The 14,848-nt window shown below is 40.6% G+C and overlaps 1 protein-coding gene across 1 annotated transcript in view; it reads left to right on the top strand.

The window, feature by feature from the left end:
* TET1 (tet methylcytosine dioxygenase 1) overlaps positions 1-14,848 on the top strand; it is a 115,240-nt gene that overhangs the window by 62,728 nt on the left and 37,664 nt on the right. Inside the window, exons 4-6 of the mRNA XM_089510486.1 lie at positions 4,302-6,804; positions 8,330-8,420; positions 11,709-11,802. Of these exons, the coding sequence (XP_089366612.1) occupies positions 4,302-6,804; positions 8,330-8,420; positions 11,709-11,802 (2,688 nt within the window). The remainder of the gene's footprint in view (positions 1-4,301; positions 6,805-8,329; positions 8,421-11,708; positions 11,803-14,848) is intronic.

Below are 14,848 nucleotides of genomic sequence, written 5' to 3'. Positions count from 1 at the left end.
TTGGAGAAGATTGTCAGGGTCTTCAGCCTATTCTCAGAAAACTCTGCTGCTTTGGGAGAAAGCATTAACCACTGGCCAAAGCTGGTCAGCTCAGCTTCAATAACTAGGTGGTGAGTTACAGCCTGAGGTGTAGAGCAACAACTCCCATCATCCCTGACAGTAGGTTCATAGCATAACAAAATCTGTCAGTTTTTCGTCTCATAGACTAATCCAAGAAAACTGGCTTAAATGTTGTGATTACAGTCTTCCACGGATATTTTTTTGTGGGCCATCGTAAGGGAGGAAAGTTTACACTCATAATAAAATCATTGAAAAACATTCTTGGATGCCACTGTGCCAAAAACTGGTTTGGTGTTTGACAGTTTGGTCAGGTCTCTGGAGAGTAAGCAATTAAGACATATGTATATATTCCATAAAGTATATTGGAATCCACTCAGTGTTGGAAGACCTGAGGAGCAGACCAGCATTGTGTACTATGGTGACTGGGGTTTGTACTTTTCAGTAGGTAATTATCTGAATGTAAAAGGGGCTTTACATATTTTGTAGTCAGATTGCCTTTCCTCTGTAATGCATTTCAAAATCAAGAAACTGAGGAGATGCAGTTCCTTGCATGTTATGGCCAGATATTGTATTTGAAAGCCTTAAGGTTGTTTTATAGGCTTCTAGGACCAACTTGGCCAAGCCAGGATGGCCAGCTTGGACAAGCCAGACAGCTGAGACTGTGATATTTGGGATATATCATGAGAAGATGATTCACTAGAAAAAAAAACAATGCTTGGCAAAGTAGAAGAAGAGATAGACTACATAACAGGTGAATAGACTCAATCAAGAAGGCCTTGGCCCTGAGTGTGTAAGACTTTTTGAGATATGATGACTTGGAGATCTTTCATTCATAGTGTTGCCATAAATCGAAGTTGACTTATGGCAGTTAAAAAAAGAACAAAAATTGCTGTTTCCCTGGCATAAGAGTACAGATTCAGCTGTTTCTTCGAGGTTTCTTTTATTGGGTGACATCATTATTCATGCCCTTCTTCCCCCACACCAGCAATTCTAAACTAAATTCTGTGGCTCTGACAAATGCATATGAAATCTTCCAGTGTATCTGACACACTGATTCAGCACAGGGCACATTCCTAGAACAGAACAGTTTGGAGAGTCTGTTAATGTACCAGTAATCCAACTGCACAAAAGAGTTTTTGGCCAAGTTGGTCCCAGAAGCATGTATTCCCACTTTAAGACTTTCAAATACAATTTGTCTGATTATAACAAGCATTGCATTATATCCCCTCTTATTTCTTGATTTTTGCAATACCTTATAAGAAGGCAATCTGGCTATAAAATGTGCAGATCCCTGTGACAGATCCAGGCAGGCCCTAACATTCCAGCTCCTAGGAATCCTGACACTTAACCTCCTTCATTTCTGCTCTTTCCTGAAATAGGTTTCTAGGCATTCAGGTGACCTCAGTGCGGCCAAGTTTGTATGTTAACTTTGTGCTCTTTATGGTAAGCATGACCGCACCTTGATTCAAGGTGAAAGAAGACAATCTGAGGGGTTATTGAGACAGTGAAAATAATCCAGGTAGAATTGGGTTGAATCTGCCAAAAAGCCCATATCCTGTAGAATAGTAAATAGTAAATGCTATATCCTGTAGAATAGTAAATGCTTTAACAAATTCCAGTACTTATTTCCAACAATATAACCTGCATTGTGTCAATCAATTCAAGGAATCAGTACACATTCACTCCCCACTGACTTGTTTGACTCTCGCCTCCAACTCTCAATCAACACTGTCTGAATTCCCTCAGACATACTCCTGCAGTTTATGATTTCTGATCCCCGGCAGCCCCCCTTCACAGTCTCTCCGTACTATGATTGGCTGCCGTGAAGGCAAATCTGCCTAGCACTTCCTTCACAACAACCCTTTCATATTCGGATGATTACTTACTGAAAAGCACAAACTGTGGCCAGCATAGTAAGCAAGGATTACTGATAGAAGTAAGAAATTGGACCTACTCTACTGCAGGAAATGTCTCCTGTATGATGATGCACACATATATTGCAGGGATAGTTATCTGCAACATCCAAGTATCTTTCCCCTTCCTTAAATCTACTGTCTCCCTGCTACACAAATACAGATTTAATTGTTTCAACAAGGTTTTCTTTATTCAGTGGCATCAGTTTTCATGCCCCTCTGCCTGATGGTGTACCGTAGCCTTCCTGTTCAGGATTACTGACTTGGTGAGACCTGATTCCAGTACAACCTTAAAAAAAAAATCTGATAACCTGCTGTGCAAAGCCAAATGCATTCTAACATCTATTTCAATTTGATGTGTAAGAGCCGGAAAGGAAAAATAGCTAACCAGGTGTAACTGATTTGACTAGATCTATAATGAATGCTGCCACCGATTTTCAGAATTTGATGTGTGTTACATTTGACATTACAACTCTCCCCCTCCCTCATCTGTCTGTCTTCATGTTGGACGCAGCTTCTCCCTTTTTTTAGTTTACCTCTCTGTCCTTGGAATCGGCATGCAAGGTGTTAACATCAGCACTGTGAATGCTGGGTGCTCAGCTGCTGTTGTATGAGAGTGAAGAACCAACCCAGATGCTGGCTGCTGGTGTTGCTGAGGGGAGGCAGGGGTGAACGGCATCTGTGACTGGCTGTCTGTGCAGCATCAGCTGGCTGCTTGTTGCACGTCAGTGGGCAATGATTGTGATAAAGCTAAAAGCATTTAAATTCAACAGTGCTTTTGTTGCTTACGCACAGTAGCAGCCAATAAACCAGGTTCTCATTCTTGTAGCAGGCTAGCTGAATTTGGTTAACATCCTGTTGGTCCACCTTACTTTTTAGATCAGTTTGAGAGTGATTATACCAGGTGAAGAAGCTACAGACAGTGTGAAAGAGCTGGGCTTGGAGCCTGTCAACAGTGAGTTAGGTTCAGGAGGAGGTTGGTCGATGGCACGTCCTGGAGCCAGCTGTTCTGTAGATACAGTATCTTTTGGGAATCTGCTCCCCCGCCCCCAAACATTGCAGCCTAGATTGACTGTGTGTGTTTTTCCTCACAAAAACACATATTTACAAAGCTTACATACTTACAATACATTACACAGCATTCATTGCATCACAAAACAAATAATGTAATAGCCTTCCTACTCATTTTTCTTCTACTTCTGATATTTTGTCTGCTTATCTTTACTTGATGATTTTTCAATTAATATATCTCATTCCAGACCAGTTACAAAGTCTTTGCCCCATTCTTTTTTTCAGATAAGCTATCAGTGGGTCAGTGGATCCTATTCCATCTTATACTTGTCTAATGACTTCCTTTTTCACAGTTGAGTCCATTTATCTGTCTCCATATAGTCATACAACTTCATCAATCATTACTTTATATTTGGGCATTTCCCCCCACCCCCATTTAGATAGATACAATATTTTGGTGGCCATCTTCATATAAAATATAAATTTGGCATATTTTTGTTCCAAACTTTCATTTGTAACCATATTCTGTAAATACATATTCAGGTCTGTATATTCCTTAATATTAAAAAAATGCATAACTTGAGTAAGAAGCATATTCTACTCTTCTTTAGCCTATTTACATAAACTCTTGTTGAATCTGCTGGTTTTCTCCTAATCCCAGAATGAGTGTTATCCCATTTAAAGGGGGCAGGGAGAGCTGTAGATTACAGGCAGAAATTGGACCAACTGTACTTCAAGGCTTCTTGCTTTTAGGGGAACACCATTTAAGAAATGAAAAGAGTTTTGTAAGACTCAGGAACATTGAGATAATTATGCAGAAACCTAAAAAAATTCTCTATCCTGGTGTGCAGGAAGATAGAAGGCTGCTATTACATTGGGGTTGACCACTGGATCATTTAAAGAAGTGTTTTTGAATGTATTTGTGCTCTGCAGTGTAAATGTTTAACTATAAAAACTTTGCTACTTTTTAAGTTTGACACTTCTACCCCTCCCATTGAAAACCAATATTTTATAACTTGCCCACTGATAAATGGGGTGGGATTAGATGTATCACCTGTTGATTTCAGTGGAAATTACATCCACTTGCTTTCTTGCTCCTTGAAATCTGATCCTCATCACATTTACTTGGAAGTAAATTTTATGAACATCTTACGTGTAGCAGGTAATGAATTTTAACATATTTGATACAGACTATGCCATTATGTTTTTGCTGTTAGTTTACTTCATTCATAAAATGGTTAATTTTGGTAGTATCCAGCCTTCTCTATGTTTAGAGTGTGCAGCATTGGCTCAAACTATGTTTGTATTATTTTGCAGGGAGATCTAGAAAACAAACCAGTAAATGGCTGCAGAGCAGATCTCATGGAATGTGTTGCCTACAGCCAAGGTGAAAAACACAAGTTGAAACCAAACCAGTTACTGCTCTGGGAAAATGTACAAACAAATGAAAACGGAAGTATGACTGGCTTAGAAACGGAGAAGTGGACACAAAATGAAAAGCCATCACTTAGTGTCCATGTGAATGGTGATCTCTGTAGAGTTGGGACAAGGAATGAGAATTCAAAATATGCTGAAAAAAATGCAAAGGTGGTTTATTCTTCCAGTTTATTAGATGAACCCAAAAAATTACTTGCACAAACTGTTAGAAATGGCATTAAAAGCATACCTTACTCACCAGCAGAATGTGATGTATCACTGAAAAAAACAGACGTGAGCATAACTGCAGATCTGGCAAACAGCTGCAAAGAAAGCCACTCAGGTGCCTCTTTGAGTGGCACTGCTGCATCGAACAATAACAGCACTTTGCCAGCTGGAACATATGGTGCTCTTCCGGAAAAGAAGGATCATGTTCTAGCACAGCAGCCAGAAAGCTCTAATGTCATTCAGGAATCTGAGAACTCGCTTTTGCAAACCATTTCACTTACAAATCTGCAGGATAAGCCACTTTACACTCCTGTGATTGAAAAAAGTGGCTGTCTTGATGATGGTGCTTCAAATATTCCAAGAAAAGATCCCCAATCTGAAGATTTGTCACTCCAGTCAACTTTTCTATCTCTTATTAAAAATCGAAATTTAACTGTGGAACAGGTGGTTGCAATTGAGGCGTTAACACGTTTGTCAGAAGTCCCTTTGGGAGCTCCTTTGCCAGGTAAAACTGAAAGAGTTCAGTGTACAGAGCAGCAAATCCCACATTCACTGAACAATTACAAAAAGGATAGCTCATGTTCCTTGACAACTTCTACATTGAAAGCACTGAAAGGGACTTCCTCACAAAAAGATCATCAGCTCTTTCCTCATGTTCCTCAACAAAGAAAAATCCTTCCTAGGAGTTTGCTATACAATGGTCAAGGTGCTATTTCTGAATTTTCCAATAAATCCCCAGGTCCATCTAGTTTATTGCGTCGATTACATTGCTCCCCATGGGATGGCAAACCTTTCTCTACATTGGTGTCTGGTGGAAATTCAGGCCATACTACCAAGAAATATCCTCTCCACCATAAAGCTGCCATTGGTCCATGTACCAAAAACTCAAGTACTGTCAAACAATGGAGAAACAAAGTTGAGATGCTTGGAAAATGGGAGGGTAAACCTGTTCATGGCCTAAACTCAAAAAGTAATTCTGTAATTAGGGGCAGCATTCATAGCCAAGATGAGAAGGAGGTAGCCACCCAGTTAACTCAATTGGCAGCAATAATTGAATCAAGCAAAACAAGCCCCGACCAGAAGGCATCCCTTTTCAGTCGAATACCATCTGATATGCAATCAAAACATAAACAGGATCAGTGCCTATTGCAGAAGAAACAATCAGTGTTTGTAAGGAACAATTATGGCTCATTGTTAGTGAAGCAAAGGCAACCAACACGGAAAAATGATAAACCAGTACCAAGGGCAAAAAGATTGAAAAAGAAGCCTCAGCTAATGCCTGACCAACAAAATCAGCTGCAACAGCAGTGCCAACATAACGAATTACAGGACATACAGAAAAAGCCTTCTAGACTACGCAAGCTTGGTCGGATTGTGTCACAAGATACAAAGTTAACTGTTTTGGGGAAAAAAACAATCAAAGCCAAAGGGCAAAGGGCAAGGAAGCGGAGTATTTTGCCAGCACAACAAAAAACAGCTGCATTATTTCTCCCCAAAACTCAGATAATATTCCACAGGCCTTTACCTGTCTTAATGCAGGATAAAATGAAAGACAAGCTATTTGGCCATGAAATGGTGCCTGAGCACATCAAAATGATGGGCTATGATGCTACACAAGGCACCAATACGCCAAGTGGTGGCCTGCAACATAGTGGCCTACTCTCCCATAATCTTCCGACTGTTTCTCACTTAGAAGCAAAATCCTATTTGAACCAAGGAAATGAAAACATACAGATGTTTACAGCAAAAGACAAGAATTCTCAGGTACAGCAAACTATGAATTTGGCTCAGATGCATCCTTTGCCTCAGACTTTTAGTCAAACAGCAGGCGACACATGCAAGGATAACCTTGTGAAACTCCAACAGCATGCTGTAGAGAAACAAAAAAGTCAGAATCTGCAACCAATTCCTGTTAACTCTGGTGCTGTCCCTCCAGGGGATACCATAGAGGCTCTCAGGAATGCTGAGTGTGTAAATGAAACTAAATTTCCATCAGGAAGAAACTTGGAAGCTGAGAACCCACAGGATAAAGGGAATGCAGGATGTTCTCCAGTGAAAAACACACTCAGTAGTTTTCTTGAATCTCCCATGAAGTTCTTGGACACCCCTACAAAGAATCTAATTGATACACCTACCAAGAAAGGGCAGACAGATTTACCATCGTGTGATTGTGTTGGTAAGTGTCCTTTAGTACATTTCAACCTGGTATTGTGAAATAAATATTTCAAATGGCTGTTTTCTCATAGAGGGGTCCCTGGGAAAATTTGTGCATGTCTTTGTGTTTATGCACATGTGCATGCACATACACAAACCCCTTGCTGCTTGTCTGCACTGCAGCCAAGACTCTTATGTGCTTCTTCTCCATTGCTCTGCCTCATTACAGGTGCTTTTCAGGTAACTCCTTGCATACTTTGATTTCTGATTTTATCTTACTGTTAATGCTGCTGAATGTTGAGCTCACCTGCTTGCTGTGATTTGTCTGATGAATGGGAATCCAAAAAATTCAACTGCTGAAAAAATTCCTAAGTACCTAAAAATCTGACACTGATACATACGCATAGGAACTATGACTCCAGGTACACATAGCAGGGCAGTTGCAACTTTCCATCTCCTTTTCAGCAAACAGGAGAATAAAATATTTGTTTAGTTCAGTATTTTATAGATAGAATGAACAGGTTGAGTCTGCCTTATCCAAAATGCTTGGGACCAGAAGTGTTTTGGATTTTGGATTTCAAGGGAATTATGCATTTCATTAATGACTAATCTGTTCAGCATTAAACCTCAATAGAACATTCCAAAATCTTTAAAAGGGGGCATAGTATTTTTGTTTTGTCAAAGGTCTCATAATTAAACCATTTATGTATATAATTATTCCAAAGTCTTTTTAGGCCTGGAGACCTATATTGAACTTTATCTTGAAGCTCATGACATGCTTATTGCAGCATACAGCAGTCTTTCTCCTTCTCTTTAAAAAAAAAGCATGAAAAATAATGGTGGTAGCACTGCTGGTGTGGTCTGTGTCTGGCCCCATCTGGGCCTTAGGTCCAGAACACAATGCAGAAATAATTTGAGGCTGCTGTAGCTGCCCTGGCTCAGTACTAGGGAATACTGGGAATTGCAGTTTATTGTGGCACCAAAGCTCTTTGACAGAGAATAGCTTTATTTATATACCACTTCATACCGCCTAAGCAGTCTCTAAGTGGTTTAAGCTAATTGCCCCCAACAATCTAGGTACTCATTTTAGTGACCTCAGAAGGATGCAAGCCTGAGTCAAGCCTGAGCCCCTGGCTGGTACTGAACTCGCAACCTTACGGTTTGTGAGTGAATGGCTGCAGTACAGGCATTTAACCACTGCACTACCAGGGCTCCCTAGTAGAAGGCTAAATTTATCACAAACCTGCAGTTCCCAGAATTCCCTAACATAAAGCCAGGGCAGTTGAAGAGGTCTCAAACTGGATTGTCTGCAGTGTGTAGTGGACCATAGACAGTAGTTGGTCACACTCGAGTACTAGAAAACTGATGCTGTACAAAAAAGATAGCTTGACCTTCAGGTGATGAAAGCACCTCTTCTGTAAACAATAAGACAAAATTAGTTGAGCCCAGTGACTTGATTGCAGATTATGGTGACATTCATAGCATTTAAGTGGAGTTTATATCTTTATGTTCATGAAGTGATTTTTTAACAACTGTCCTTTCTGCAGAACAAATTATAGAGAAGGATGAAGGGCCGTATTATACACACCTTGGAACAGGACCAAGTGTTGCTGCAGTCAGGGAAATAATGGAGAACAGGTGAGGAAATATAAATGTTGGTGAGTAAAAAAAACACACACAGTTAATAGTGGTTAATGCTGGGAGTATGTCATGGTGTAGGGGGCTCTAGGAGATTTTTTTTCTTTATCATTAATTCCAAAGGACTGTTTCCAAGGCAGATGGTCAGACCTAGGTGGTATATAAAAGGCAGTGGCCAATTGGAGGATTGGGATAGAAGCCAGTTTGAGTTTGAAGGAAATTCAGATACTAGCCTGATGAAAAGAGATACTGAGTGATTTCCTTTCAAAGAGGTGCAGAATGTGTGCTCACTTATTCAAACCCAATTAATGCATTTGTTGTTACTTGGCATTGGCCACAATCCATAGTGCTAACTTAGACATGCCTGTGGAATGTTGTATACATTGTGTATAAACGCTGTGTATGCACAGCAAGATGTCTGACTATTTTTCTTTGATTGAGTTTCTTTGAACTGTAGCCCTGCATGCTGTATTACAATAAGCTTTCAAAATCCCCTGAGCTTCAATAGCAGATTGACAAGATGATGGTAATGGAGGATTGTTGTGTTCCGAAGTCCAAATGGAGCTACTTGTGCTATTCACTGTGGTGTTTGGTGTCATTCATCATTACCTTACAATATTTTTGTGTGTGAGTAGTAATGTGTAAACCAGAGTGTATAACCAACATTTCTAACAAAATTTATTATAAATTTATCCAATTTTAAGTCTTTGAGCATATCAGTAACTCTATTCACATTTTTCCCCTGATTGGAAAGAAACCATCAGGGATAGATTCTTTCTTTTCTGAATTATATGTAAATAAAGTAATACAACTCAAACTGTATATCTTTAAAAAGTGCCCATAAGCACACTTGAATCAATGGAAAAATACTGTATTTTCTGGCGTATAAGACTACTTTTTAACCCAGGAAAATCTTCTCAAAAGTCGGGGGTCGTCTTATAGGGCAGGTGCTGAAACTTCCAAGCCAGACTGGAGAATCTGCAGTCGTTGCATATGTAACTGAAGGGTGGAGCAAGCTGCAGGCATCCAGGATGCCTGGGGTATGAAAAAAAAAGCCGTGTTTGCAATAACGCTCTGATAGTCTTGGAGACAGGGAGGGCTGACCAGGCAGGGAGAGCTGACCAATCCAAGCAGGCTTTGTATACAACAGGTTTTCCTGCTAAGTAGCTGCATGTCATAAGCATTTGAATTAAAATTACCATATTGAAATCAAATCTGCTGGTTTTTAAATTTTTATTTGGTTGCATTGGAAGAGTGGTAGTCTTATACGGCGAGTATATCCCAAACTCTATATTTTAACTGGAAAAGTTGGGGGTCGTCTTATACGCCCAGTCGTCTTATACGCCGGAAAATACAGTGCATTAGAAATTTTTGAATTGAGAAAGCAGTTATCGAAATACCCATGAATTTCCAAAAATCTCATTATTGAAACCAAGATGGGAAGAAAATGCAGGTGAAATTTGGAGAAACCAAAAAATGGAGACTGATTTTTGTATCTCTGGAAATGAAAGGGAGGCTTCAGCATGCTTGCAGGAACCCAAAACTTGCTTAAATACAAAAGTTATATCTGAAAACTCGCTAAGTGACATTCCACACCCTAGCCCAGATCTTACATCACTCACACCACGGTGAGGAACTGCAGAGGCAGTGGGTCCATCCCTCTCCCTATACCCACACAGTGGGCCACACTAATGGGCTTGAATAGACAGAAAGTGGTGTCATGTCTCTTCCTGTTTCAGTTTTGGCTGATTTCAATTTAACTGGTTGAGGGTTTTAAAAAAGTTTTAGGGCATATAGGAAGCTTGGGAGTTGTAAAAGCAAAGCTGCTGTGTTTTGCCTGGATCTGATCCATTTTAGGCAGCATTGGGGGCAAAAATTGTATGAAATATTTATTTCAATTAAGATAGATTAATGTGGAGGGTCCTGGGAGGTTAAACAAGTTTCAAGGGTTACAAGTTGGGGGCCCAGAGGGCAGCAAGCACCTATAGACCACACTTCACTCTCCCTGACTTCCATTTTTTGAGAAGGCTTTAGTGCTCCTCAAGGGTTTTAGACTGGAGATACAGTGTGCCTGCGTCATACACGGGCACATTTTACATGGCTTTCAGCTTACACTTGAAAGCCACACGATGGAAGTTTCAATGTCATGTGCACCCACACTGCGGGTGCCACACCACACATCATGCACGAGCCCCATTGTTTTCAATGGGGCTCGAGTATATACACTATTTGCCTTACGCGGAGAGGTCCGGAACAGATCCCCCGCGTAAGGGAAGGGTGTACTGTATAACCCTATCATCATTCTCATAATGATGATCTTTTTCTTCAATTTATGTTGTGCCATCAATATACATTGATATGGCCAAATTATTTTCATACAGTTTATTAGAGACTTAATGACCATGAAATAATTGACTCGGTACAGAATATGTTACCACAAAGAAAAACCAGGTGCTGAAGGCTATATTTCAGAGGAAGGAACTGTCAAAACCACTTCTTGATTGTTCCTTGCCTAAGAAAACCCTCTGAAATTAATAGGGTTGATGGGCAACTTGAAGTCACACATGCACACACTACACTGGCATGTCTCCTGAGTAAACTGAATCACTGAAAACCTCTTAAATCAGTTACTTCCTGTTGTTTGAGATGCTGGTTTCAATCTCTGTGCCCTTAGACAGTTTGTGCTGGTCACAGCTATGAGAAATGATATCCTGCTGTGAACTGAAGGTGATCATTTAGTAATACACTATTTTATCATATTGCAACATTGTTCATGGTGAGAGATATGTTTGTTGGTTGGCCCACAAATTTCAGACTTTGATCTTCTGAAGGTTCAGCAAAGCCAGACCTTGTCATATTTTGGCTTTTCTCTTTGCACTGATTTGGTGATGGTTGTTAATTCAGGTGTTTCTTGCAGTTTTACCCCTAAATCTAGTTGCTGATCCTAATTAAAGCAAATAAATTAAATCAGCAGGAACTTGGTAAATCAGGGTTTTTTTAAAGTTAGTGGATCTACTGTATTCAGGGCTGGCCACTGAATTTATAACCTAATCATTCTTTTAAAATAACAGCCAGTTACTGTCTTTATTTGGCTATTCTGTTGCTGAAAGATGATGGGTTTATTATTATTATTATTATTATTATTATTATTATTATTATTATTATTTCGATCAGTGACAGGATGATTTCTTAGTAGTTGTTGCTACTATTTTAGTTTATTAATTACAAGTATTTTTTATAAATTGCTTCTTTAATTAAAATGTTCTCTTTCTACAAAACTTTGTACAGGTATGGAGCAAAAGGAAGTGCTGTAAGAATAGAAGTAGTGGTGTACACAGGCAAAGAAGGAAAAAGTTCCCAGGGGTGTCCGATTGCCAAGTGGGTGAGTTTTTATTTTATAATAGTATACTTTTACTTGTATTCTTGAGATTTATTGTTTAAAAACTGTTTCCTTAGTTCTCAAAGGACTTTGCATTTGTGAAGTCGAAGGCTTTCATGGCTGGCATCCATTTTCAGGCTATGTGGCCGTGTTCTGTAATAATTTATTCCTGACGTTTTGCCTGCATTTGTGGCTGGCATCTTCAGAGAATGGTTGCATGGAGGTGTGTCGGGTATATATACTGTGTGACCTTTGGTTGAGAGGAAGTGATTTACATGTTAATCTGTGTGTTGGTTTGCTGGTGAATGGCAAGACCTCAGGATGGGAGGATATGTGAGAAGGATTTGTGTATGTTTAATTAGTGATCCATTGTCTGCTGAGAAACCCCCTGATTCTGGGTGATGTTTATGCAGGCGAAAAGTCAGGAATAAATTCTTCCAGAACATGGCCACATAGCCTAAAAACACCACAAAAACATTGCATCTATTTATTTATGTGTCTAAGGGGCTGAACAGTCTGCCCCTTTCACCCCAGGTTTGGGGCTGCAGCAACTACATGCTGCAGCCCCGATATGACATTTCCATGGCAGAAAAAGCAGCTCTTTTTTGTGACGTGGAAAGGGTGCCTTTGCTGCGGCAGCGGCACCTTCTCGTGCTCTGGATGCAGTGCCAAAGGAGCGCCGTGACACCATCTGCTGTGCAGTCAGGCACATGGCATCACGGCAGCGTCAGGGCAGCGTCAGCATCATGTAGTCGCCATACCCCCACCCTGCCCCGAGGCCGGTGTTTATTGCCAGTCTGTACAGGATGAGACTATACTATAATTAAACAGAAAAGGCTCCGCAAGATGGCTAACAATCAGATCATAGACATACTGTATAAAAACATTGGCCCGATACAGACGGGCACCCTAGGACGGACTCAGTCTGTGCTAGGGTTAGAAAGGGGCATCTCTTCCCAACGCCCCAACCCTAGCACGGACTGAGTCCGTACGAAATTGCAGCGGCAGTTCCACACGGCCGCCACCATCTTGACGTAGCGGACGCTCTGCGTCCGCACGTTGCGCCCCAGATATGACGTCGCGAGTGCGCGACTAGCGCCTTGCAGCATCACATCCGGGGCCCAGGAAGGGGCATGATTTTCGCGCTCCTTCTTTGCAGCATCCGGGAACCGCGCCGTTTGGCTGCTGTGCTTCCCGGACGCTGTAACCGACAGCGGCAGCAGACCGCCGCTTTTTAGCGGTCTGTAATCCGCCTATATAATATAAAATAAATATGCATACCAGTCAACCAGTGAGGAATGTATTAAATTCAGCAGCAGTAACTACTGTACAACAAAAAGGATAGTAAGATGCGCCAGCAACTCAGTGGAGCATCCAGAGAGTTAGAGTCCTTCACAATTTAGAGTTCTAAAGAAAACAGCTTTCGCCTTCTCTCAGAATGTCAGTAAAGGAAGGGAGCAAAAAGAAATCCACTTGTTAGGGAGTTCCATAGTCTTGTTGTAATTTTTGAAAATGACCTACCTGGGAAGCCTCTTCCTAACAAGGAGACAGAAGAGGAAGATCTGAAAGTATGGGTGAATTCATATGGTAGAAAACAGTGCTTTGGATCCTAATACTAGAGTCTAAAGCCAATATCCATGAAGCTATTTCATTCATTTCCACTGCATCTTGCTAACCTCTGATAACTGAAAAGTGGTTTCTGAGGATATCCCAACCTCCTGAAGCATATTTTGAAAGGTGCACAGAGGGCTGCTGGAGGGAGGGAGATTGCTCCACCTCTGGCTCTGCTGATGGAATAGATCCAATGGTTGAACCATTGGAATGTATCAAAAATTAAATGCACAAGTATGGGATGGGTGAGACCTGGCTTCACAACAGTATTTGTGAAAATTATCTAGGCGTCTTGCTAGATCACAGGTTAAACAAGAGTCAACAGTGGGATACAATACCCAAAAAATCCAATGCAATTCTAGGTTGCATCAATAAGATTATTGTGTCTAGATCAACCCAATACACTGGAGATATCACATTTGTTTAGAAGTCTAGAACAAGTTATGAAAGACAACAGTGTGGTTGTGGGGTCCAAGAGAGATAGCTGGCAGGATGCCATCATTTCCCTCTGATGCATTTGAGACATTTACCTTATTCTGTTTAATGGTAGGACCAGTCTTGAGATGAAATAGTCCTGCTGTATTCTGTTTTTATGAGACCTGACCTGGAATACTGTCTCCAGTTTTGGACATGACAATTCAAGAAGGATGTAGATAAGCTGGAATGAGTACTAGAGAGTGGGAAGATCATAATTGCCAAGTGTAATGTTTTAAATAATATTTAAATCTGTTATTTTAGTTGGGTCCAGAAAGTAATTGGGAACCAATTAAAATATTTTAAAACTGGTGTTATGTTCCCTTCAGCTGGCCTTAGTTAACACTTTGGCAGCTGCATTTTGAAACAGTTATTTCAGAAACCTTTTAAGAGCCAGATGCATATGAAAGGCAGCTGGTCAGAACATGAATGAAGGCTGGATTCTCCTGCACCTCCCATGTAGTAAAGGGAGCAGTTCGTGTACCAGCCTAAACTGATGAAAGGCACTCTTGACTGCACTTATCATTTGGTTGTCCAGAAACAGTAGGGCTTATGCAAGGTGCTTTGATGCTCAAGTCAAAGGACAAGATGGTGTTTCTTCCCCATTCTATGTATAGAACTCAGATGGACTGACTTGTAGTGGGAGAACCTTCCAATACACTGGAGGCATCACACTAGTTTAGAAGTCTAAGACAAGTTATAAAAGAGAACAGAGTGGTTGTGGAATCCAGGAGAGATAGCTGGCAGGATGCTGTCACTGCCCTCTGCACCTGCCATTTGAGGCATTCACTTTATTCTGTTTAATGGTAGGACCATACTTGAGAAGGAAAATCATTTCAAAGGCCACAGCTAAGCCACAAATCTGGCCCTTGTGTCAGGAGGACAACCTCATTCAGAACAAACCAAATTCTTATCAAACATTTTAGTGATATTACCAGCAAACAGCCACTATATTCAGAAAATT

Source organism: Sceloporus occidentalis, unplaced genomic scaffold (assembly GCF_023333645.1).
Source record: "Sceloporus occidentalis isolate IW3139 unplaced genomic scaffold, rSceOcc1.0.p SCAF_2, whole genome shotgun sequence".
Taxonomy (NCBI): Eukaryota; Metazoa; Chordata; class Lepidosauria; order Squamata; family Phrynosomatidae; genus Sceloporus; species Sceloporus occidentalis.
Note: the sequence above shows the minus strand (reverse complement) of the source record. Positions and strands in the feature narration are given on the sequence as shown.